The sequence below is a fragment of the Chlamydotis macqueenii genome, chromosome 2, assembly GCF_036417535.1.
Source record: "Chlamydotis macqueenii isolate bChlMac1 chromosome 2, bChlMac1.mat, whole genome shotgun sequence".
Taxonomy (NCBI): Eukaryota; Metazoa; Chordata; class Aves; order Otidiformes; family Otididae; genus Chlamydotis; species Chlamydotis macqueenii.
The window spans coordinates 44,891,011-44,916,479 of record NC_141557.1 but is presented as its reverse complement, the minus strand read 5'-3'; the positions used below and the strand labels follow the sequence as shown (position 1 = coordinate 44,916,479).

The 25,469-nt window shown below is 45.0% G+C and overlaps 2 protein-coding genes across 5 annotated transcripts in view; both read right to left on the bottom strand.

The window, feature by feature from the left end:
* The window catches only part of NOD1 (nucleotide binding oligomerization domain containing 1), a 30,392-nt gene extending 23,899 nt beyond the window's left edge, over window positions 1-6,493 (bottom strand). For both annotated transcript variants that reach the window (XM_086742776.1, XM_086742777.1), the window contains exon 1: window positions 6,438-6,493. The gene's annotated coding sequence lies outside the window, so the exon portion shown is untranslated. The remainder of the gene's footprint in view (window positions 1-6,437) is intronic.
* Window positions 6,494-7,315: 822 nt separating this feature from the next.
* GGCT (gamma-glutamylcyclotransferase) lies at window positions 7,316-18,839 on the bottom strand. Of its 3 annotated transcripts, none has more exons than XM_086742775.1 (5): window positions 18,662-18,839; window positions 15,199-15,344; window positions 10,780-10,915; window positions 10,227-10,322; window positions 8,680-8,786 (listed from the first exon to the last, which is right to left on the bottom strand). In XM_086742775.1, the coding sequence occupies exons 1-4, from the start codon at window positions 18,773-18,775 to the stop codon at window positions 10,233-10,235; spliced, it is 486 nt and encodes a 161-aa protein (XP_086598901.1). In that variant the 5' UTR covers window positions 18,776-18,839; the 3' UTR covers window positions 8,680-8,786; window positions 10,227-10,232. The 3 variants fall into 3 exon arrangements, 2 of the variants coding, with proteins under 2 accessions (XP_086598900.1, XP_086598901.1); XR_015257919.1 differs by having other exon boundaries at window positions 8,710-8,786; window positions 10,134-10,322; XM_086742774.1 differs by lacking the exon at window positions 10,227-10,322 and having other exon boundaries at window positions 7,316-8,786.
* Window positions 18,840-25,469: the final 6,630 nt, after the last annotated feature.

The following is a 25,469-nucleotide window of genomic DNA, read 5'->3' as shown; positions in this document are numbered from 1 at the left end:
GATCACAACTGAATCACCTCCACAAAGACAATGAGAATTTGCATGATCAAATTACTGGCACTGTCCAGTTACTGTTGCTTCAGCAGGTCAAGGGATATTTGGAAGAACGTTCTTAGATTCTGAACACAGTCATATTAATAAAAACAAAACACAAAGCCATTATTCAGCAATTCTGTAAAGGTGCCAGCTCTGCTGCTACAAAATTCTCGCAATTTCTCAAGATATTTACAGTGCCTGCCAGCAAACTTTCCAAATGCTCACCAGTACTCCCCTGACAAGCTATAACTGAGTCCTGCGAGCTCACAGATTCTTCTAGGTGACCTGCTACTGGAACAAACTCGTTTCTATGGGTTTTCCATACCAGAAGCTGCAGTCTGCATCAGTGTAGCTTCTCCTGCTTGACGCTGGAGAAAAGACAACAGTTTATACTATTACATTTCAGTGATACTACCTATCCACACCTAGAACCACAGGGCAAACCAGCTTAGCTCCTCTGATTTCAGGAGACCAACAGGCCCTGACTTACGGTTGCTGACCTGCACAGATGCAGACAACTGCATTAGGAGCTGAGCCCTCCAAAGGCAAAGACCAGGCAAATCCTCAGCACAACTGTTCTGGACCACAGCCAAAACTGCAAAACTCTTTCAACCAAAGGGAACGTAACCAAGTGATCTGAATTTCTTACCACATGAGTAAGTGACTGCCTCTACTCAGACAAATCAACCTTTCATTACGCCATTCACATGACCCACCAGATGAAGTGGCTGATTTCTGAGTCACTCAGCTTCCTAGAAGCCACACTGGCACATCTCTTTGTTCACGAAAGCTCATTCCATAAATGAACTCTATCACGAAGACCAAACAATGTTGAAAACATCATTTACTCTGAAGCTTTTGCAAGCTTTTAGTTAAAGACACAGAGTCACCTTAAAACACATGCAATAGAAATATTAACTCTTTTCTTTCAAGATACTGCATCTACCCAACATTCCTTGCTTGTTTTGATTATTCTAGGCCCACATTATCCTAATGCATTTTCTTTCCTCCTATTTTGTGAGAAGAACTGAGACAAACATCCAGGAAACTATAATGAACCACAGTGCTGTGACATGTACAAAACAAATAGAAGTATTTTTTTCACTCTTTCAGACAAAGAGGATAAGAAAATAAATGCTGCAAAACGACAAGAACATGGAAAATATGGAAAGATCAGAAGGTCTCAAAGATGCCTGCCCTGCATTTGAGTAAGGCCAAGTCAGTAGAGAACCTGGCTGCTTACTGGAAGGGGTGTGCGTATCTATGCTGCAGGAGAAAGCATGTTCCCTTTCACACAGGGTGATCTGCAAGAGAGTGGAGAAACAAGAGAGAAACCAAAAAATAATATAAAGTGAGGCTAAGCATCCGGAGAGAAAAACCAAAAATGCCAAGCGGGGAAGGCAGAGCTGACAATATGAATTCTGTGCATGATGACGTACTCAGTGATATTTTCAGTGGCAATATTAACTTTAGGGCAAAAAAACCCACACTACCCAGTAATGGAGAAAACAGTAATTTTCCTCAGTATCTTTTAATAAGAAAAAATGGAAATTTCCACCATCCAGAGACTAAGAAAATGCCACATCACATGAGCGGCTGAACACCTTAAACAGTGCTGGAATAGAAAGACTTCCTGCCACTTGCAGTTAAGAGCAAGGCAGGTACATGCACGTTTGTAGCCAAGTGTATCAGCTATATGAAGAAACTCCAGGTCCTACTCAGGCTATAAAGTAAATACAAACATTTTTTTACAGTAGCAGTTCTAGGTGTAACAGCACCTAAAAGTCCTGATCAGCACCAGAAATGTGCTTGTTCTCTTAGAGAAACACATTACCCATAAGATCCTGACATACATGATTCTGCTTTGCTAGGGCAGTTTGCTGTTGTTTTGGTTTTCGGGTTTTGGTTTTTGTTTTTGGTTTTGTTTTTTTTTTTTTCCAAACATGAGGCCAATGTGTTGACATCATGAGCTCTCCAACTTATCTGCAAGTCCATCACCTCTCTTTCTGGAAGGAGTCCCAGCCTCCATAGTGCTTTAACATAAGTCTTTTCAGTCAGGTATCACACAGTTACAAAGTACTAAGTCTCCTGTTACAAGGATCTGTTAGTTTTACAATGCTGGGTTACACATCTGGTATGTTTAAAGGTAAATGCTTATGCAGCTTTTAAATATGCTAGAGTGCATATTGTGTTCTTTGCCTTATCTTGGGCGCTCCAGATGCTGGATTCAATTCCAGTGCAATTCTTGTGACTAGTGTGGCATCAGTCATGGGGACACTAGTAGAAAAGACTGAGAGACACATTCATGTGAGACACCTCAGTGGACTGACCAAGGTCTAAGAACACCCACTGTTGAGAACTGCTGCCTCATTTCTGGAACTGTTCCATTTCTGAAAGGGCAAATGATTAAAATAATTTTTCTGAAAGCCACCTTAGGGCTCTTACAATCCTTTGTAAAACATCACTAAGTTACGGTCAAGACAGACCACCTGTTCTAACAGCAACAGCTTGTGGACACATTTATTTAGAGAAATGAGCATTGACATTGAGGTTTGTACACAGAAAGGTACATACACAGAGAGAAAGGGAAAGATTTGCAAGCTTGATACAGTAGCTGAAACAGCAGAACACCTGAGGAATGGAGAGAGACAAGAGATGGTACCTGGGTGAAAAAAGGAGTCTAGTATGGGGAGACAACAGGAGAGACGCTTATCAGGAAAACCTTCCTATCTGAAAACAAAATAGACTTCTTGTTCCTGAGAGGAAAAATAAAAAAAAACATTATTTACTCAGGAGGCTGCCAATGATGTTGGAGAGGAAACTCGGCCATTTTGAGGACAGCAGCTACAGTCAAGTGAAGAAGACAGAAAACAGACTACCAGGAATTAAAAAGAACCAGAGAGCAGAGCGCTCACCCATCAGTTGTAAAGGCAAAGAAGAGAGAGAAGACAGGCCAAACGAAGTGTCCACAGAGACTGAAGCGATGTGAGAAGCAACAGCAAGTGTGGCAAAGAGATGCATATCATAAGCCTGCATAATTGAGAATAACAAAGATCAGGATCAGGCCAGGCCAGGGATAGAGAGGGAAATGAAAAAGGGAAATGAAATTTGACATAGTAAGAGGCACCACAAAAGTATCAGTGCTTACAGTAAGGTTTTGTATAATACATGTCAATAAGCTGCAGCGGCACTGATGGCCTCTGCATGAAGGCCCTGGCACTTCTATCTAGTGGTTGTTCTGACTTCCCTCTATTCTCAGCACTGTGCAAGCGTATATACATTTATACTTTCCTGACCCTGCCCTTCTCACATCCTCTTTTCACTAAGATCTCCTTGCTCTTCTTCTAACAAAACTCCTATGCCTCTTCAGCTTCCAGTGCTGCAAGTCCTTTGGCAGTGACGAATACTCTGCTTTATCAGTAGCATTAACATTTATCACAACAAGGTTTTACTAAATGTAAACAATGTAGATAAAGGGACTGAAGGATCTTAAAAAACAGCTAAAAAACATTTCCACTTTTGAGCGAACTAGAGAATTCACTCCTCATTGAGCTGCCTGCTCCCAAGGAGACTGCATAGGATAAAGCAGTAAAGGCAATACAAGGAGCAAATTAATGAACAACTGTCCCTTAAAGCAGCTGATTTAAGACCAAACTAGAACATTTCTGAAGAGCTGAAAATTCAGTCAATACTACTTCTTCTGGAGTCTTGCTATTCTGACAGAAACTGTTCCTCTATATTGCCTCTGAAAAAAAGTCCTATGCCACATACCTAGCTATCAGCAGCCAGTAGCTGGAATATCTTCAGTATTTTCACAGCACCAAGTAGCCAGCTCCGGCAGGACAACAGCCAAGTACACACACAAACCTCGGTGCCAGCCCAGGGCTAGTGAAGTCCCTGCTGGCATAGCCTTCTGTCTGTAGTATTCAAAATGCAATTACTCTTAGAGAGGTGGCTGTATGAACATAGTGCCCCATTTCATATGAAAATCTGTGCTCTTTGTGTCTCTGAATCAGATTTGTTTTCCGAGAAAAGCTATTTTACAGTGCCAGTCACCCCACTGCACAGTCGTTACAGCAAGATGAGAACTGGAGACTCTGCCATGCTTTTTCATTAATAATGGTAATCCAGACTCAGTTAGGTCAGTCTAAACTCAACTATTTGCTGTCACCAGAAGAGACAGAAAAGAGACTGACTTTCCACTCTTATTTCACGTGTCTCACAGCAGCCAGTCTTTCACTATAACAAATTAATAAGAAAATGTATTTTTACATAGCAGCTCTCACCTTTAAAAGAATCTCAGTTCAAGAACAGCAAAAAATGTGCAGAGACTGGAAGCAAATGGGCACATATACTACAGAGAAAGTCTGCATGTTTTGATGAGAAGTGATGCAATGTATTTCCCAGAAGTAAGAAAAAATAGCCTTTTATTTTTATAGCACAAATGGTGCATTAGTAGAGCTTGTACAGAGTCCCTGTACTGATCTTAAATGATATTTGTATCTACAAGCTAAAACACACTCACCATACCCCAGTTTACAATCTCTGTGTAACTGCCATCACTGATGCTATGTATGCCAATAGATGCCCTGGGAGCCATACATTAACATCAGACTGGTGTAAATCCATTACAGCTCATGTGATTTTTGCATTGCTCTGGGGACGCCAAGACAGCATCTCTCAGTGGTCTTTCCCCCTCCCCTCTCTTTTTCTCCTTTGACTGTAGCCATCCCTAGTTGTTTGAAGGGCAGCAGATATAAAACAACACAGAAAAACTTATTTCTGCCTCCACCTGGTAAACTGACAAGCTTTTGTCTTAAAGGCACAGGCTTTTACAGAAATATTCATATCCCTCACAGGTTTTGCTGCTACATTTCCTAACAGCCTATTTTTAAAGAAACAAAACTTTATATACAAAGTTCAGATGAATTAACAAGCCTCTGTCAAAAAGATTTCATGTGGCTCCCTGGTAACTCCCTTCTGGTAGGAAAATTTCAATAAATAAGAAGGAACCACTATTAAATAGAGAGAAGTTTCCTTCAATCGCAGAAACCTTGGGGAATTTTTTTAAGAGATAGAGGAGGAGGGGAACAATTTACTGGTATATCTAAAATATGGAACCACTTTTCCACTATTATTTCCTATTTTCACATTCAACCTGCATATTCACAGCTCTCCTAATTCTATCTCCCAAGCTTTGTTGTGGTCATTAACAGCAAACCTGCCCCATCTCTGGAAACATCCAAGGCCAGGTTGGATGGGGCTCTGAGAAACCTGATCTGGTTGGAGATGTCCCTGCTCCTTGCAGGGGGGTTGGACTAGATGACCTTTAACAGTCCCTTCCAACCAAATTATTATATGATTCCATGAAACCTAATCGGCTGCAGCCCCTCCACCCACCAAACACCACGCTCCATTGTGCCTGCGCATCCATCCATCCAGCAAAATCAGGTCCTGAGTGGGAACAGCCTAAATATCAAGGTGAGACGGAGTTAATGGCGGTGCCAGCAGCACAGTGGGGTGGGGGAAGGCCACCGCCATGCCACGGGGCACCCACTCTCCCGCCTCCCTCTCCTTCAGCCTCTTCGGCGTTAAGCGGGTGAAGCGCCGAGGCCTAAACGACTCAGGCGTGAGCCAGCACAGGGATATGGATCTTCAAGTCAGGTTTAAGGCAAGGAAATGGCTTTTTTTTTTTTTTTAAACTGTTTTATCCGTCGCCCACGGGAAAGGCGAGGCGGGCGCGGGCTGCACGGCGGGGGAAAGCGATGCCTTCCACCCAGCGCTCCCTCCCACCTCCTCCGCCCTTCAGGACCTCGCCACCCCTCCCCAACGGCCTTCAGGAAGCCTACATCACCGGCCAGCACCTCTTAATTGCAATTATTCCCGGCAGCCTCGCTGTATTTTGTAGGAAGGCGCCGGCTTCCCTCGCCGAGGAGCTGCGGGGGCACCGCTGCCTGTCCCGCCCGGCGGGCTGGCCCCACGCCCCGCCAGCCGCCAGCCACACGGCAAGCTCTTCCCCGCAGGCGGGAGGGCCCCCTGCTGAAGAAGCACGAAGAAGTCCCCAAATTTTCAATTCGGGGAGCGGGAGAAGTTCACCAAGAGGCAGACACCAGCGGGAGCCGCCGGGGCGCAGCCCTTCCCCTTCCACCCCGCAGCCTTTCGCGCGTTAACACAGAAACTTGGCTTTACAAAAAGCAGAAACTTTAATTTACGCCCTCCAGCCCTCTCCCGGCGCCAACCTGCTGCCCAACGCCCCCCTTCCCCCCTGCCCCGCGCCCCCTACCCCTCACGACATGGCCGCCGCCCCCGCACACACGGGGAGCCGCCGGTCTCCAGTGGCGAGGGAGGCGGGCAGCGGCCCGGCGACCCTCCTCCGCCCCTGGCCCTTCCCCTGCACTCACCGCCGCGGCGAAGGGACGGAGGCGAGGGGAGGAGCGAGGCGGTGGCTGGCCCACGGGTGCTTCCCCCCCCCCGCCACTACCCGGCCTGCCGGGAAGGAGCTCCCGCCCCACACACGGTCTCGCCTCTCCGGCGGGAAGCGGCTCCTCCCCACGCAGGCATGGCCGAAGGCATCTTCTTCACCAACACCGCCTTTGCTTCCCCACACCGGCATGGCGGAAAGCATCCTGCCCCGAGAGAGGTGCCAGGGGTCCTGTCTCATGGGATAAGGCCTTCCCCCGGTCCTCAGGAGCTCCCACCATTTTCCTCAACAGGAGGCATCAAGGACCTTGTGTCAATTCCCCTCAAGGAGGCTCTCAGGATATGAGTTTTCTGTTTTCTTCTTGGAAGAGTACAATCACAGAATGGTTAGGGTTGGAAGGGACCTTTTAAAGGCCATCTAGTCCAAGCCCCCTGCCATGAGCAGGGACATCTCCAACCAGATCAGGTTGCTTAGAGCCCCATCCAACCTGGCCTTGAACGTTTCCAGGGATGGGGCATCCACCACCTCTCTGGGAAACCCGTTCCAGTGTTGCATCACCCTCATTGTAAAAAAATTTTTTCCTACTATCTAATCTAAATCTACTTCAATACCCATTTAAAAGTTCAAAAGCCCAAAAGGAGCACGGTAAGGGTAAAGCAAAAGCAGTGGTGCTGCTATTGAGGAGCATGTTCATGCATAGCTTTGCTATCCATAGTGAAATTATATCCATTAAAAAAAAAAAAAAAAAAAAAGCAAATAGCCAATGGAAGTTTCAGTTACATTCCAACATCACCAGCTTTCGCTTACATAAGCAACGCTGACATTCTTGAAGCACACATTGAACAGACAGGGGAGAGGTCTGGTAATCTCAGTTTTATTTACTCAGACAATGCTAATACAGGAAGTACCATGTTTTACTGCAGTCACCATGCCCAACTCTGGAAACGGGCATATGACATCAGGACAGCACCTATACATCCCTGGCAGAAGTTTACAGAAGAATCGTATGCAGAGAAGACATGCTAAGTCTTCCTTTGTCATTTGTGTATCTGAGCAGTCACACAGTGACACTGATTATATCTTACACCCCTCTGTACAGGAAGGAAAAAAAAGCAACACCGAAACAACTGTACAGAAGATAAGCCAAAGTTCAGTTGTTGGACATCTTCCAGGTTGTCAATTTTCCCTTGTCCCCCACAGACTAACTACAGGGGCTGCCAAGTGCCATGAAGATAAGTACTCTAAACCCTACAAGAGCTTCCAGTTTTGCAGGAGGTTATCAAAGCTGTTGGGGGAGGAAAAAAAAAAAAAAAAAGATGCCAAGTCTGTTCATCTGGGGTTTAACAGACAAACAAAACCACAAAACAAGTGTGCTGGGAGTCACTGGAGACTTCCTGATTTCACTGGACATGAGACCAAGGCCTAAATAAGCAACAAGCCAGCCAAAAAGGTAATTTAAAAAACCTTGGAATTATTTGACTGAAATGAATTCTTTAAAATCTGTTGGTTATATCTAACCAGTTCACCTATGATGATTACTAGACATAGAAAGGAGAAGGCCATTGTAGTTCAAATTAAATCCTTTGAATGTTGTCTTCAGGCCTGGACTAACACTTAAAAACATGGAGATAGTTAGAAAAATATTACTTTTCTTTATTTGTTAACTATAGAAACAGAAACAGGAACTCCATAGCTTCATATAGGTTGGGCTTTAAACCATTAAGAGAAGCAGCAGAGGAAAAAGTTTAGTCTTGGTTTAGAGTTTTGAGTCTACTTTGCATCTAACGAATCTTTGAAATTCTTGATTACTGTGTACACAATATTTAAGAACGAAGGGCCTGATCCTGCAGCCCTTATTCCTTAGAAGGCAACAGATGCCAGTACTAATCAGGGTGGCCTTTTTCTTTTAAAAAGGTCAGTAAACAGGACACAAAGCACAAGTTTGCCTGCAGCACTGCATGACAATTACTGAAAGATAATTTCTGAATCTGCAAAAGCTTCATACAAAGCAAAGAAGTTACCAATGTCAGTGTGTCTTCAGACTGCAAATTATGTCTAATGGCTTACTGTGGATGCACAGCAAACTCATCTTTTCTTGATAAATAAAGAAACTGCTGATCCATACAGTGAGGAGAGGTATCTAAATCAAGGTGAATGGCCAAGCAAGTGCAGAGGCATTCTATGCAGATTTTGTTTTCTTTGCTTTAATAGCAGCTTCAATCTCTTCCATTATTGGCACTGGCCCTGCATAGTTATTAGTTTCAATAGCTTCTAATTTCTTCTGATAGTCAGTTGGCAAGTCATTCTGATTTGCACCCATGCAGATAACCTATAATCAAAAGGGAAAGAAAAAAAAAAAGCCTTCAGTAACAGCATTTGGAAGGACAGACCCCTCTAAACATCTACTTGTATGGGAAAAAATACTTAAGGTAACAAAATAATTAATCCCAAATAATGCTATTTGTACCCAAAAGATAGCTAAAGGCTTCTGGAAGACCACTGAAGACCTCAGTAGTGTCAACTAAATCACTCTGAAAAGGCTTGTAACTACCAAGGCATACCCCTAAGATTCTGAAATGTTACTAATGTGCACAAGGCCATACAATTAAGCTGTTATTCAGTTATTCCATTCTTTCTTCCAGTGAGGACGATAACTACTTTTTATGCCTGTAGCCAGCCTTAGTATCACATCTGATTGAGAAGCAGCCTGTATTATTGAGGTTTTAAAAGTAACCAAGCTGTTCAAATCCAAAGCACAACAAGGAGTACCTAGACAGGTTATAGGAGTAACAGAAACAGATACTCTGTGTGAAAAAGCACAGATTCCTTAGAGTTTGTTACTGTAGCTTTCCTTCTATGTACAAAATAAGCTTAAGTATTGATGCAAGAGAAAAGAAGTGACAGTGAGAGAAAAAGAGGAGGCTGTAGGAGCCAAGGCTTGAAAGAGACACCAGTAAGCTCCCATACAGAAATGAATAGATAAATACATAGATTTTAAAAGCTGACACTATTGTAAATATTTCTTTTGTGCATTCAACAGCCAGGAAATTCAAGGCTGAGGTGTCTAGAAAGGATGAACTTCGCTGCAAAAAGTACACAACAGTAGATGCACGTAGACCACTGTGTGCCCATGCAGTCATCTGTACTAAGTTTTTAGCTCTCCTGCCTGGTTAACTTAAACAAATAAAAGCTGGAGGTGGGAGGAGGGGGGGGGTGGGAAATAGGAGAACTATAAACTGACCCTGACAACAGCAGGAGGGAATGTTTATCTAGATAAAGTAGCCAATATTGGAGGTCTGCTCTTACAGCATACTATTGAGAGCTGACCCACAGCAGCAGACTATGTATAAACTCCCTGAAAAGCACTAAAGATCTGTCTTGACAGGAAGCGGGTTGGCAGGGAGGAGGTTTGTGAAGTAGCTTTCTAAGCAAGCTTTCTCTTCAGAAGTTCTGCAGCAGCTGGCCTGAGCTATGCTCCTGGAAGCCGATTCATAGGAGCAAGTTCTGTAGTTGAGAAGGCAGCACACTTAAGATTTAACAAGCTCAAGCCCTGTTTCTTTGCTTTTGGTAGAAAAAGCCAACGTGTTACAGTGATGCCTATCTGCAATCGCTAATAGCTGCACAGTTCCAGACATGCAGTCATGCCACCCAAGGCTAGGCCCGCATCAGATCTTACAAGCTAAGCAGGTCAGGCCTGCTGCGTGACTGGATCATGTGTCTCTACAGAGTCAGTGTGTTGCAGAACAGTGTTGAAACACTTCTGCCTCACCAGCCATCAAGTGGGAACCCTGCAGTGCTCTGCAATGTTGCTGGAAGTCCAATGATATACTGATGATGCATCTGGTAAAAGGAGGCAGGTGGACTCCTGTATTCAATGATAGTAAAATACTTCATAAGACAATAGGGATAATCCGTGTCCTTGAGACTACAAGCCAGGCGCTGTGTTCTCCCCACAGAAGCTCCTCTCTGTTCTTTTAGTGGAGTACATTAATTTTTCAAACAGAGAATTGCTGCATACATGTAAACAACATCCTTCAGAAATCCTTCTGTCAGTCATAAGTAATTCATGAGTTAAGTAGAGGCTTCAAGTAAGGCATAACTAAGCCAGAAACTAAAACTGATTTCATAGGCCTTTAAGAGCTAGCAATCTTCTGTGAGCATCACTACACTAGCACATTGCACAAGGATTAAGTTATACCTTTACACTAGAGTTACTCATCCCTTCCATCCACTGTAAAAAAAATACTTATTAAATAGGACAGAAGTACTGCATTACGTATTTCTGTTCATTGTCACCAAAATTACAGTGATGCAACACCTACCTTTTTATACTGAGGAGAAGGGGGACCACAGACATAGTCCTTCATCTGGTAGCTTCGACAGGTCAGTACCTCTCCTGCTTGAGTGTGGACATTAACTTCTATTGGGACATAAAAGCCATCTTCAACTCCCTCTTGCCTGTAAAGGACATAACATTCCTTTCATGCCAAATAACCGATGAATCTTTCAAACAAACTGTGCAATTAAACATATGCACTTATTATAATAGAATTCAAGGCAAGACACTGGCCTGCACTGTCAACAGACAAAGAAAAACCAATAAAGCAAAACACATTCCAGTACTCCTTGTGCAAACTTGTTTCATTTCCAAAAATAAGTTTCTAAAGAAGCAGCAGCATTCATTTTTATCATTTCAGCTCTGTAAGAAAGAGGACTAGTGGTTAACTCGCAAAGTTAGAGAGAGAATACTCCTTGTGAATTAATTACTGTGCAAGTCTGGTAATCTACAAGAGAAACACAACCAAGTTTATCAGAATTAATGAGCCACGCACATATCATTCATTACCTTCCGCTCAGGTAATGAAACAATTGCAAAGTTTTATCTTGCCCATTGTGTTACATTTGAATAAGGGGAAATTCGCGCAACTCCTGCAGTGCACATTCCAATGAATAATTCAGACACCCTTTAATTTGCACAAGACGTGCAGAGCAACAGTGAGCTAGATGAGGACAAAAAGCATTTTGTTATTTTATTATTACTAAAATCATGCTAACTCAAAAACAAGGCTACTTATTTTTAATCGTTAGCATTTAACCACCAGTAAAACTCTGAGGAAATGGTAAGAAGCAAACAAGAAGCTTAAGCAATGAGACAGACTTTATAGCACAATTAACTTCAGATGTGCTTCAGATATGAGTGATGAGTTTTAATGCTGCTCATCAAAATATTATTTTGACAACTTATCTTTCTTTCAAACACTTACTACATTTCAAGTTATTTAACACACATAACACGGGCCATGTTATGTGAGTAACCAGGTTAAGTGCAAGACTGGAAGGTAACTGCAGATTAGAGGCCAACAGACTGCAAAATAAATCACATGGCTGTGTGAGAGCAAGAAAAACGTTACAGTGAAGTAACATCCATTGCTAGGAAATATGAGGAAAAGTAATGATTAAGTCTGTTAAAGACTTGTGAAGTACAGAGGGCAAAAAATATCTGACCATGAGACAGCACCAAAATGCATTTGAAGCCAGAAAAGTTCAGCCATCTAAGCAAAATATTCCCCTGCCATGCTGGTTTTCTATGTATTAGGTTGTTTTACTAGTATTTCAACTAACAACATGCAGCACCAATTACACATTGGAATCATAGAACAGTTTGGGCTGGAAGGGACCTTTAAAGGTCATCCAGTTCACCTCCCTTGCAAGGAGCAGGGACATCTCCAACCAGATCAGGTTGCACAGAGCTCCATCCAACCTGGCCTTGAATGCTTCCAGGGATGGGACATCCACCATATCTCTGGGTAACCTGTTCCAGTGCTTCACCACCCTCATCATAAGAATTTTTTTCCTTATGTCTAGTCTAAATCTACCTCTTTTAGTTTAAAACCATTACCCCTTGTCCTGTCACAGCAGGCCCTGGTAAAAAGTTTCTCCCCGTCTTTCCCGTAGGCCCCCTTGAGATACTGGAAGGCCACTATAAGGTCTCCCCAGAGCCTTCTCTTCTCCAGGCTGAACAGCCCCAACTCTCTCAGCCTGTCCTCATAAGAGAGGTGCTCCAGCCCTTTTATCATCTTTGTGCCCTCCTCTGGACTCACTCCAACAGGTCCATGCCCTTCTTATGTTGGGGGCTCCAGAACTGGGTGCAATACTTTAGGTGGGGTCTCACCAGGGCAGAGTAGAGGGGGAGAATCACCTCCCTCGACCTGCTGACCACGCTCCTCTTGATGCAGCCCAGGATGCGGTTGGCCTTCTGGGCCGCAAGGGCGCATTGCCTGCTCATGTTGAGCTTCTCATCCACCAGCACTCCCAAGTCCTTCTCCTCAGGGCTGCTCTCAATCCATTCTCTGCCCAGCCTGTATTTGTGCCTGGGATTGCCGAGACCCAGGTGCAGGACCTTGTACTTGGCCTTGTTGAACTTCATGAGGTTTGCACGGGCCCACCTCTCCAGCCTGTCAAGGTCCCTCTGGATGGCATCCCTCCCTTCCAGTGTGTCGACGGCACCACACAACTTGGTGTCATTGGTGAACTTGCTGAGTGTACTGTATCCCACTGTCCATGTCGCCGACAAAGATGTTGAACATTTCTTCCTCTGCTTCTGGATAACAAAGCATAGACTTCTTTTTTTAACCCTAATCTAGATAAAGGGGAAGGGCAAATAGTGGAAAAAAAAATTCTCGATACATGGAAATTACAGGAAATAGCTTGGTTGAGAACTTACAAATATATCTGCTTGTGCAGAGTCAAAGAATCCCAAGATCTTCAGCAGCACACGTGCAAGCTCCTTCAAGTTGGTCAGGAGCAATCCTTACAAGAACACTGTCAACTCTTGTTATAAAAGCCAAGAACACATCCTGTTTTCTTCCATTTCCAGTCCACCTTCACGGCATCAGTGAGGCAGCTGGGAAAAAGCGATCTTTAATGTCAGTGTCTGTCCTGCAGTTTTTGGTGATAGTATAGCACAGAGGTCTCTAGCATCTTTTTACAATGAGGGTGGTGGAACACTGGAACAGGTTGCCCAGAGAGGTGGTGGATGCCCCTTCCCTGGAAACATTCAAGGCCAGGCTGGACAGGGCTCTAAGCAACCTGATCTGGTTGGAAATGTCCCTGCTTCTTGCAGGGGGGTTGGACTAGATGGCCTTTAAAAGGTCCCTTCCAACTCTAACCATTCTATGATTCTATCGTCTTAGCCAGCATTAAAGTTTATCCTCTGTCAAACAAATGCCAGGGATCTACAGTTCTACAGAATGTCAACAACACTTCCAGAAGTTAGAATACAAAATGCTGTCCCCATAGGGGGAACACAGTATTACTCTCAAAGCAGACGCTGTCAGACAGCATCTTTTATACTTCTGAAGTTTATGCTTTAGGAAAGCATGGTAAATGAGGAGATTTCAGTAAAGGCAGCAGAAAGGGGAGCAGGAGTTAAGTGCTAGTAAGCAAGAGAGGGGGAAACTGAGGGGATAATAAAGCAGGCACATGGGAAGCTCTCCCCAGACAGAAGCATACCAGCTAGATGCCCTCCTGCTTGGGACTAACACTCCCAACCAGGACTTGAGAGTGCTGAAAGTGCCCATTCCCATGGTGTGCTCACAGAACTTGGGCAATAGTTTCTGTTGTATTTTAGTTTCAGTGAAAGGCAATGAAAACCAAGTTGGAACTTCAAGTTTCATGGCCAAGGTTATAAGGACATGTCTGGACAGCGCAGTGCAGCCATAACCAAAACTGCAACAGTACCAGAGGCAGAACTGTACTAATGTAATGCTTTCAATGGGTTTAATGTGCTCTGCTTCCTTAGCGTCACTAGCCCAGATTTCTATGGGAATTAATTGACAGCAATGAACTGCTCTGAACAAACGATCCTTGTGTACCAGAAGCGCCATGCAAGCGCATCCTGAAAGCTGCAATAAACACATGACACCAGCCAAAGTTTTGGAGATTAAGTTCTAAGTCCTGCCTTAGACCCTGCAAGAAGTTATGCTACTCCTTGCTTTGTTGATCCAGCTGGTCCTCCAGACTTCAGCCTAGAAACAACTTGCTCAGATTGCCTTAAACTTGTCTTAATTATCAGGCACAGGTGGAACAGTCTCCGCCATGCACTGTAGCAATGCAGGCAGCCTCTCCAATTCAAAGGGAAAAACAAAACCACCGTAGTTCCCTGCTTGGATCTACCTGAAGTTCACAAAAGTTTGAATCCTCAGAAGAGAAGACATGCAAAATAACCTCTTCAAAAGGTCAATTTGCCTGTATTAAAGTTCTCCTCTTCTTCTGCAAAGTCTTGTCCTCATCCCCGCCTTTTCCACTACAATTGGAGTCTACAGATGTATTGAGACAAAAATTGTGTCAGTCTCAAAAGAAACTCTCCCTAAAGCAATGGGAAAAGTGTCACAGGACAAATAGAGTTTAGAGTAATTTAAGGAACAGGTTGCTGTCAGCATAAGGATTTAAAAAAAAAAAAAATTAAAAAAGACACTGACCAACATACCAGCTCCAAATCAAAGCCCACACCTTATTGAAATACCTCTAAGTAGGTTTAGCTTGAAAACAAAGCCATTCTAGTCATAAGTGTATTAGAAGTTAGTACATGTACTGCAAAGTACACATATAATCACATATTAAAATCCAAAGCATCTTCTTGATTCCAACACCAAAGCTTCCACACAACTTTTTACCAAAAATTTACTACTTTTCAGTTGCTCTCTACAATAGTAGAAGACAGCAAAAGTTAAGTCACCTACTTATCCAGTGAACTTAAATTGCTAGTGTTCATTTTCCACACTATTCCCCATACTTCGTCTCCAGGGCTCTGAACAATGGTAGCTGTACCTCCATGCCAGACCGAACTTGTCCTGCCTTGATGATGGCCAAACTCGAGCTTAAAATCCTGCAAATGAAACCAATGCAGAGAATCAATTTCCACTTAAGATAAGGGCTGTTGGCTATTCTTGACATGAAAGGGGCAGCTAAAGGAGAGTCTACAAGTAGTCACTTGGAGTCACAGAAGGAGGAACAGACAGGTGGGTTCTGATCAAGCTCCCATCTCATGAGGGGCAGAAGTCAGCCTTTTCCACCTCCCCATGAAAAACTTCAGTGTTGGGACAAAGGGAAGAGAGGTCTCTCAGTACTACTGATAAAAGTCTTGGTCTGTGGAGACCTGGATCAACATCCAAACCTCTCAGTAGTCCGGCCTAAACATTAGCTAATAATTTCTAGCAGTAAGAAGAAAATGGAGGTAGCCCCTTTTCCAAGAGTAGCACATATACCCAATTCTGCAGTAAACACACTAGTGCTGAAGAAATGTCAGCTTGACTTTTGTACAAGTTGGTGGTGACAGGATTGCTGATGTGCTTCCTGTTAGACCATCTGAAGGGCTCTTGGCTGAGGTGTACCACGAAGGAGGGAACTGACAACTGCTGTCCTCTCGTTCCTCAAAAAGACATGCCTACCTGGTGCCCATTCCTTCACAGCTTTTGGTGCTGTTATAAGACAGCTACCATGCAGGCTCCAGGAAAATAGTAAGGGTAAAGAAGCCTACAGAGACAGTGAGCTTTGGGTCTTGTCCTTGTGTACTAATACAACTACCTAATTATAAAATACCATCCTGTGTATTTTCCAGTGTTTTGTGCCATCTCATCACTCAACTGGAACATTCTTGGGTATTTTTAAACCAAGACATATGCCTCCTTGAGTGAGCTTATTCAGGTTTTTACAAGTTGAAACATTATTTTAGAAATCAAGTATCTCTTTCTTTCAAGTAATATAAAATATTACTATATAGGTAAAACAGAGTAATAGGTTCTTGCATTTTTCCAGTGTAATTTCCCATCTGACCCCACACATTCAGTTTCCTCTCCTACTTGTTAGCCAATCTGTGGATCCTTCCCTAACAGTAGAGAAAGAATAAAAAAAGGAAGACTATTTGCTTAATCACAGTAACAAAATCTGGCAAAGGCAAAAAACAACAACAAAAAAGAAACCCCAAACCTATAAAACTCCACAGCTTTGCTTATTTCTCATGATCACCCTCTTCAAGCTATAATTTTGATTTGAGATATATGCACATACATATTAATATTCACTTTCTGAGGCACAATACCTTCTCATAATATGCCCTAACAGATATGGGGAAAAGGTTGCAAAAGTTCAGCAGTTGGAGGCTTACACACAGAAGAACAGCACTGATCAGAACATGAATCTAGCTTTTTTGGGTGGGGGGGTGTGTGTGTGTAAGCTATAATCAGCAGCCTGGCAAAACCATACTGTTTACTCCTTCAATAGAGTCATTTTCCTTTCCCATAAGATGTCCCCCATTTCACTAGGAAAAAAGCTTAATTAGACACACTAGTCATCAACCATTCAACAAGCTGCTGCAAAATGGCTTTGCAACATTTGGTCACTGGATCACTCTGTGAGGAGGACTCTGGACCTGCCCCTGTAGACAGTCAAGCCTAAGTAATTTGTACAGAAGTAAATAGTCCAGTCAAGTTGCAGAATGAAGTTATAGAGGTGGACAAGTGCTTGCAGGGCAACTCCAAGGAAATATTCCCATAGAGCCAAGTACACTCACAGCAGTCTAGTTTAAAAATAAAAATAGGACTAATTTTTATTTTATTCCTCCAGCTACATTTTCTTGGACCTGACTTGCACCGAAACCCTGCAAGGAGCTGTATAAAACAGTCAGATACCACCCAAGAAGGGCAACAGAGACTGTACAGAAATAGCACGGTTAGCTCTGGTTCTGGAAGCAGGAAACCCTGTGCCAGGCCACACGGGCAACCGCAGCAGGCACTACACGGAAGAGGGAACAAACACAGTAGGTACTTTCTTGGGTCAAGAGCTTGGTCTTTGGCCCTTCTTTTAATTACCAGTGTAAAAGCCTTTCTGTGCTTGTTACACATGGCATTTCTTACAGCTTTTGATTGAAGATTAACAAAGCTTTAAAAAACAAAAACAGAGGGAAGTGAATGTAATATTCCAGTTAAGCATCCAAAGTACTCTGTTAACAGGCCAGTTTTCCTTTTTTTTTTAAGCCAACATAGTACTACCACAAAGCAACCAACAGAAGTCAGCTCCAACCTTTGTTCCCTTCCTCACTCCCAAGCACGGGTGATTTTTCAGCTTGAAGCAAGGGAGCGAAGCCACCCGGTGTCAGCAGGGAGCAGAGCAATGGGTCAGCTAGGAAAGGTCAGCTAGGAAAGCCAGCGCCTGACTGCCTGCTCTCCAACAGCTAACCTGCAGCGTGGCAAGAGGCACATAACCTGAAAATCCACCTGAAACCCAGAAGGAGAGCTGAAGCACAGGGCTTGCTTTTATTCAAAGGGAAGCGTGCAATACTGCTGCTTTCCTTCTGGCCTCCAAGGTCTGATCCTGTAAGGTGCTGGGCACATTCAGCTTCTCAGCAGGATCTGTAAACTCCTCACACTTCGCAGGAGCAGCCCTCAGTTGGCAGGCTGGTGGCCCCAAGAGACATCAGTTACCTGACTACCAGGAGTTTATTAATGAGAAGTTTTTGGAACCTCTTCATACACTTTGACGTTGACCACTTCCTGCCAGTTACCCCAAGAGAACCTTCAAGTCACCCTTAAGCGGCATCAATCAATGCTCTGCTCCTCCAAGGACCCTTCCAGCCGCAGAAACCTGAACATCAACAGCTTGATGACCACGAGCTCCTGCTTCCAGGTCTACGCTAAAGCCAAGCTGACCTACTAACACCTAATAACCCCAGGCGGGGGGAGATGGCAGCCAGGGCACAGGAAGGCACCAGCTGCCGCTGCACTGCGCTGCGTGAAAGCTTGCGCCCCACCCGACACGCCGGACCGGGAAGGCTCCACGCTTGTAACCCGCGTGGCAGAGAGGAAGGAAGAATTTTGATTATTATTATCTTTTTTTTTTTTTTAAACGAGGCATCACCCTTTACAAGCTGCCAGCAACTTGCCTCATAAACCCAGCCGAGCACCTGCCACCTACAGCCCCGTGACTCTTCACGCGTGGGGCTCCGGCCGGCGGCCCCGCAGACCCCGGTTACACCCAGCAAGACAAACCCCGCAGAGGCGGGACCGACGCGGCCCCCGAGCCCCGGCAGCCCCACGGCGCGCGCCGCGGCGGTTGCGGCTGACGGCACCCCCACACCTGCGCCGTGCCTCGGCCGCCCCGCCCCGCTCCCCACCCGCGACACCGCACGCCCCCCCCTCCACCCCGCACCTGCAGGCGTGCCGGGGCGCAGAGCACCGCAGAGGGGCTGCTCAGCAGCAGCCGCTCCCGCAGCAGGTTGCTGCCATACGCGAAGTACAGGAAACAACCGCTACCCGCCTCCATCAGCCCAGACCCGGCACGGCCCCGCCGCCGCTTTAACGCCCCCCCACCAGCCGGCGGCTGCCGGGGCGGGGCCTCCGAGCGGAGCCGCCCTCCATTGGCCGCCGCCTGCGCTACTTCCGCCGCCACGCGGGAGCAGGTATGGCGCGGCGCTGTGACGTTGCGGCGTGACGTAGCAAGGGGGGCGTCACCCCGCGCCATGCGGCCGGGAGGCGGGGAGCGCGCCGCCTCCGGCGGTCGGGGCAGGGCTGCGTTGGCCGCGTCAACCGGTCCCTGTGGAAATGGGGGCGGGGGGGGGGGGGTGTGCACAGCAAGGCGGGGTGCGTCAGAGTGCCCCCACCAAATCGGAGCCCGTGCGTTTCACTTGCCGGCCTCCGAGAGAAGGGGAAACAGCGACGAATTTTAGATCAGTTCCATGAAAAGTGAAATAGTGCCACTTTTCCCAACTGGCAGCGCCCCGAGCAGACTTAGCTGGGAAGAAATTTTTTACAATGAGGGTGGTAGAACACTGGCACAGGTTGCCCAGAGAGGTGGTGGATGCCCCATCCCTGGAAACATTCAAGGCCAGGTTGGACGGGGCTGTGAGCAACCTGATCTGGTTGGAGATGTCCCTGCTCCTTGCAGGGGGGCTGCACCAGATGACCTTTAAAAGCCCCTTCCAACCCACACCGTTCCATGGTTCTGTGATTCTAAGGTGTGGGCAGGCAGAGCTGCAGACCCACAGAGGCGTCTCCTCTCTTTCCCTGACATAAGCGAGGCTTAAATGAGACAGGAGGAGGCCTTATCACCAAGGACCCCTAAGCACGAGCCGCTGAAGCAAGACTTACATGTATATACATACAACACCGCAAAACGCCATGGAAGGCTGTAATTAACAGTAGTGTAACAGTTAATGGTGAGGCAGCATTCATTATGCCATTAGAGTAGCCCTCAGCCCACGTCGGCTTCCCGAGCGGAGGCAGCTCGTGCAGGATTTGGCATGGGATCCCTGGCAGCAGAACGCCCAGTCTGCAGAACGGGCACGTCCTGGCCCGGGCAGTACAGAGGGGAAAGCAGCAAGTGGGAGAGCTGAAGGAGCTCCTTCCCTTAATGAGGTGTGCAGTGCTCCATTTCAGTCCCTGCTTTAGTTCTCCCAACACAGGTGTGGGCAAACTCAGATTAATCATAACATACATGGAGTGGTAAGTGCGATCCTTCATGACCAGCAGTTTTCTATTTTTAGAGGGTTTTTTTTTTCCTTATGTAGGAATAAATTTGTAGGGCAAGAGGGAACCATCATGTTCACTTGTTCCACAGGACATAAGATTATACAGAATCATAGAATCTTAAGGTTGGAAGAGACCTCCCAGATCATCAAGTCCAACCATCAACCTAACACCACTATGCCTACTAAACCGTGACCTGGAGTGCCACATCTACATGTTCTTTGAACACCTCCAGGGATGGTGACTCCACCACTTCCTCGGGCAGCCTGTTCCAGTGCCTGATCACTCTTTCAGTAAAGTGTTTCCTAATATCCAACCTATAGATTGACTTCCTCAATCTTATTCCTTACACCAGCGAGTAGCTGAACGTGTCTTTTGAAAATCTGGTTTTAGTCCCCTTTCCCTAAGGAAGTGCGAAGTCCACGAGAAGTCTCTCTCCTCTTCCAGCAGGTTCTGAACTGTAGGCTCATTTCAACCAGAGGTGACAGAAACAAAGAGCTTTCAGAGATAACGAAGTTTCTGCCAGTTTCAAGAAAACAGGCAGAGATGGCTGTGACACGGTGGGGATCCCATGGGAGAGGATTCTGGAGCGCCTTCAGCTTTTGACTCAAGCTCACAGCTTCCTGTACCCCAAAATCAGCCAGCCCCAGGGATGAAGCCGGCAGGTTTTCCAGGCATTGGTGCGTGCTGAACTGCCCGTTTGGGTTTGCTGTGAGCTGTCCCTTGTGAGCTGAGCTTGACGTTTCTTTCTAAACAGAAAAAAAAATCTTATGTAGGAGTTAGAATGAAGCATGTAGCACTTCGTAAATTTTTAATCTCAAAATGACTTTCTTCTAAAAGAAAAATCCCCAACCAGCCTTTCATAACACTTTTTACATTATTGAAACTTCGGACATTCTGCACAAAAATTGCCATTTTTTCTGAACACTCACAGTTTCAACAGTAATTCTGATGATTTGTCATTCAAAAAGCATATATATTTTGAACAAGGAGAAGCTCTTAAACTTGTGTCCTTTCTCATGCTTTTCAAATTGAGAGTTAAATATTACAAAGTGAGATGATTGACAAATGAGGAGACCGAGTTCCTGATCTCATAGCTGGGGGTTTTTTGCGTGTGAAAGCCTTTGTTAGCAAAATTACCGTTACACTTACGGGTCGAGAATTAATTTAAAACACTGCCACTTGCAATTCTAAGTATTTAATCACTCGGAAAGGCATTTTCAAGTTGAAATCTGTTGAGATTTCCACTTTTTTATAGTCTGTACTGAGTACTAAGCCTGCTGTGGTCTAGGTTGGTTTTACCTATTCTGGATATAGCATAATGCTAATTCAAATGCTATTGAAGTAAAACCTAGATTTATGGTGTTTAGATTATTTTTTAGTTGCACTGAGTGAATCCATTTGCACTTCTGAAGCCCGTTTTTTTCCCAGCACGGCCCACGGCAATTTAGAAACCGCACATTGAGCCTCTCAACTATTCATGAGGGTGATAGACGTGAGAGTTGAATTGGAAGAGCCGGCACTGTCGGTGTGGGTCAGTGTCACAGTAAGCTTTGGCTTTAAACTCTCCGGAAAATAGAAATCTCTATTCCCAACAGCTTTTATTAAGCCCTTTTTTAATTAAAGCTTTTATTAAAACTATAATTGATAGAGCACTCAAATGTGCACTGCATGCAGTGAGATGGCCAATGTCCACTGCAGTGCTCTGAGCAGCTCATGGAAATGAAGCCTCCCAAGTCTGCAGAGCACGCAAAGCATACTGTGAAGACAGAATGTTAACTCTGAATCCTACTGTCAGAAAAAAATAGATTTTCATTCTAATCCAAAGATGCAAAGGCCAGTGTTTGTGCTCATTAGGAACCAGCTTCTGAATTATCTGTAGCTTCTCACCATAGCACCATGAGGTGGCATGGCTTAGATTGCTCTTTATTTTCATACTCTCAGGCCTGAGATGGAAGCAAAAATACTTTTGCCACGAGCCAGAAAAGGGACAGGAAGCCCTGGGCAGATACGCTGAGGCGTGCTGCAGGTATGACCCTTGGAGGGCTCCCAGCCTGGCTCTCCCTGGTGCCGTCAGCAGCAGCGTGGCCACTCTAAGGGGGAGGTAGCATGGAAGGGAAGCGAATCTGGTCTGGAGGGAAAGCTTTGCAAACCTAATGGCTAAATGGCTGTATGTGCATGGGAGAATATTTGGGCACTGTGGGCAGACCTTGCTTTGCTCCCAAACTGCCAGTTGAAAAAAAAGAGTGGAGAGTGGTAGGACCTTTCCTGTAGCAATTTGAGTAGAAGCCTGCAGGACTTGGTGGTCCTACTAGATTGCACCCTTCTGCTGGCTCACCACCTTTTCGAGTGACAATTAACTCTCCAGGAGAGGAGGGTGTTAAATGAAACCCTGGGATTTTTTTGAAGTTGAATCAGTTCTGAAGTCTCAAGCCATCTCTAGAGCTGCTGACGTGAGACCTGTGTTAACCTGTTTGAAGACCCAATTTGAAGGCATTGTTTCCCCTTGGATGTAACTACAAAACCTGTGCAGAGTAAGCAGTCAGGAGTATACCTTCTGTTCGGGAGCTTCCCAAACATGGGGGAAAGCTCTGGATATCCACAGCAGTTTGTGCATTGTCCGTGGAGGAAAGCAATAGGGCTATTTATGCAGAGAAAACAGGAATTAGTTTCCATTAGGTTTTTATTCCTAGATGCAATATATTCCTGAGCCTATCCTCCTTAGGCTTTTAGGGAAAAAATAAGGAAATTAGGAAAAAATAAGATGTAGTGGGATAAGTTAAGCCTGTTGAAATGTCTGCCAGTTACTCAGTGTGCCTCCTCATCACTCCCTCTCCACCCCATTGTTGTCACAGCATGAGCTTTAATTAATATTCAAGAAAAAAAAAGAGAACCTGGAGGAATAATAAGGGCAACTGATGCAAATGAACCGCATGTGCAGTCCTCCCCACAGCTTTTCTCTCCTCCCTGAGGAGACATAGTAGGATGTGCTCTGCAATTAGTATTTCATTGAAATTATACCTTTGTTTTTGCTGTAAGATGGTTTCAGCTGGTGGTAGCTTCTTAATACAGTGTGCAAGGTCTGGAGGTCTGCAGAGATTTCATGTTCATGCAAATGAATGCAAATTATTTTACGATGTCTCTGTGGTGTTGCAGTGCTTGTTCCTTCTCTTCAAAACAGGGGCCACAGTGTCCTGCAGAAACGCAGCCTCCTTCCCTGCCCTGCCTGACAGAATCGCCACCGTCCCACGGGGCTCGTAACCCCGCTGACCAGAAGGAATATCATCCATCGTTCATTTTGCAATTCTGTTTTTGCATGTTTCTGCAAATGGCATGTGCAGCCATTTAGGAGAAATGAGCTATTAAAGTGGCTGTGCCTGTGCATGTAAACACCTGCCTTTTTTTTTGGCTCTGGCCAATGCCAAAGTGATTTTTGGGCACTTCCCGAGGCAGCCCCAGGCTCTCCCTGGCTGCTGCCCCCTCAGGGCAGTCCTGAGATGTGTGCTGTTCAGGGTGGAGGAAGTAGCAAAGGGAAAGGAGAGCCATGCAAATCCCTCCTCCAGATCAGATATTGGAAAGAGGAGGGTGTGTATCCATGTCTTGCTTTTGCTTGTACCTCCTGGAGCCCAGGTCTGTACAGACAGACTGTGACAGGCTTCTTGCCACCTGAGCCCCTTCTTAGAGGGGCAAAACATATGAGATTTATTAAAAAACCCCAAAAAGCTAAAAAAATTATTTACATGAAATCTGGACACATGAAAAGTGGGAGAGAGCTTTTACGAACAGATCCCAGTGTATGCAGTCCCAGAATGCAGCTGGCCTTAGTCATAGAATCATGGAACAGTTTGGACTGGAAGGGACCTTCAAAGGTCATCTAGACAAATCCCCCTGCAAGAAGCAGGGACATCCCCGACTAGATCAGGTTGCTCAGAGCCTCGTCCAGCCTGGCCTTAAATGTTTCCGAGGATGGGGCATCCATCACCTCTCTGGGCAACCTGTTCCAGTGTTCCACCATCCTCACTGTAAAAAATTTATTTCTTATATCCAGTCTGAATCTACCTCCTTCTATTTTAAAGCCATTATCCCTTGTCCTATCACAACAGGCTTGTGAGGACATCTGCTCTGCTCACACACCTACAAGTACTTGCAGGTGTGACTTCAGCAATTTGTCTGAAAATCTTGCCAAATATTACATCAGTGTTCAAAGGAAGAATGCTGGGTTGTACTGCACAGGCTGCACCTGGGGCCCAGTTTTCTATCTTGTATAGGAGTGTACAGTGGGAACAGCTTAATCTTGAATTTCTGCTCATGTTTGTGTAAGTAAATTAAAAATCTGGCTTCTTTCCTATGACCTAGTGTTTTACTTCTCTCACTGCAAAGCTCTACTGAATGATACAATTCTCTAGTGATACAAAGCAAATGGTTACAGGAGATTTTGTCAAAATAGTTTCCCTTGTTACTGAAATCTCTTAGTTTGCTGTGTCAAGAGAATTTTGTCAGTGTGATGTTTCTGTGGTCTGTTGTCTCAGGGTGTATTAGCATCTCCCACTGCAGAAGCAATTGCTCCTTTCAGAGGACCAGTTTGCATTGCTGTCCTCCTCTGGCAGGGACTTGTGACTCACCAAATACCAAGCAGGTTGTCCCTCCAGGCTGTCGAGTACCTGAGAATTTTTTTTTTCCCATGAATGTTAGGACTACTGAATGTAGACTGCCAGATGAAAGGGATGTATCCTCCTGTCTTTAGGCAGCCCTGCTATTTAGTGCCCATTTCAATTTATTTCTGATTTTTATTATATTTAATATTAATTATTATTTACAGTTTAGTGTTAATTTACTTTCTTCCCATCCTTTTACCTTCTATAGGCTGGGAGCACTCTTGTTTTCTTCCCCTATTTGTTCTCTTTCAGCACAGGAAAACTATCAAATAAATTCAGTTGCGGATGGTATTTTCCAGTCCTGTATTAACCTTATGGCTTTACGTTTGAACTCTGCAGTGTATTTCACACGAAGTGGGTTGGTACTTCTTCTTTTGCAGTGCCTTGTCTGTAACCATTTCTGTGCTGCTAACCTTCAGCCTGCAGAAGACATTGCAGAGCTCCAGCCACCGTGCAGGAACATGCCTCATGGCCACGTGCTTTCCCAAAAGGAGCACCATTGCCCTTCTTGAGCTCTGAGGGCAGCTTTGGCCTGGGAGGTATTGGGATGGAGAAAGGCAGTAGCATTTCCCTGTTTGTGTGTGCAGTACCAGCGCTGCGGCAGAAGCATGTGACATGGATGCCAAAACAGGCCCTGGTTGTACTGCTTCTCCTAGTTCTGCACAGACCTTGCAAAACATGGTACAAGTCTCCACTCAGTGATTCTGGGCAGAAATGTTTTAGCAGTTACTGGTAAATTTTAATTCAGTGCTTCTGCTAGGCTTGTTGGCCTGTGTGGATGTTTTTGTTGTGGAATAAAAGTGGCACTTTTTTTTTTTTTTTCCCACTTGTTTTAAA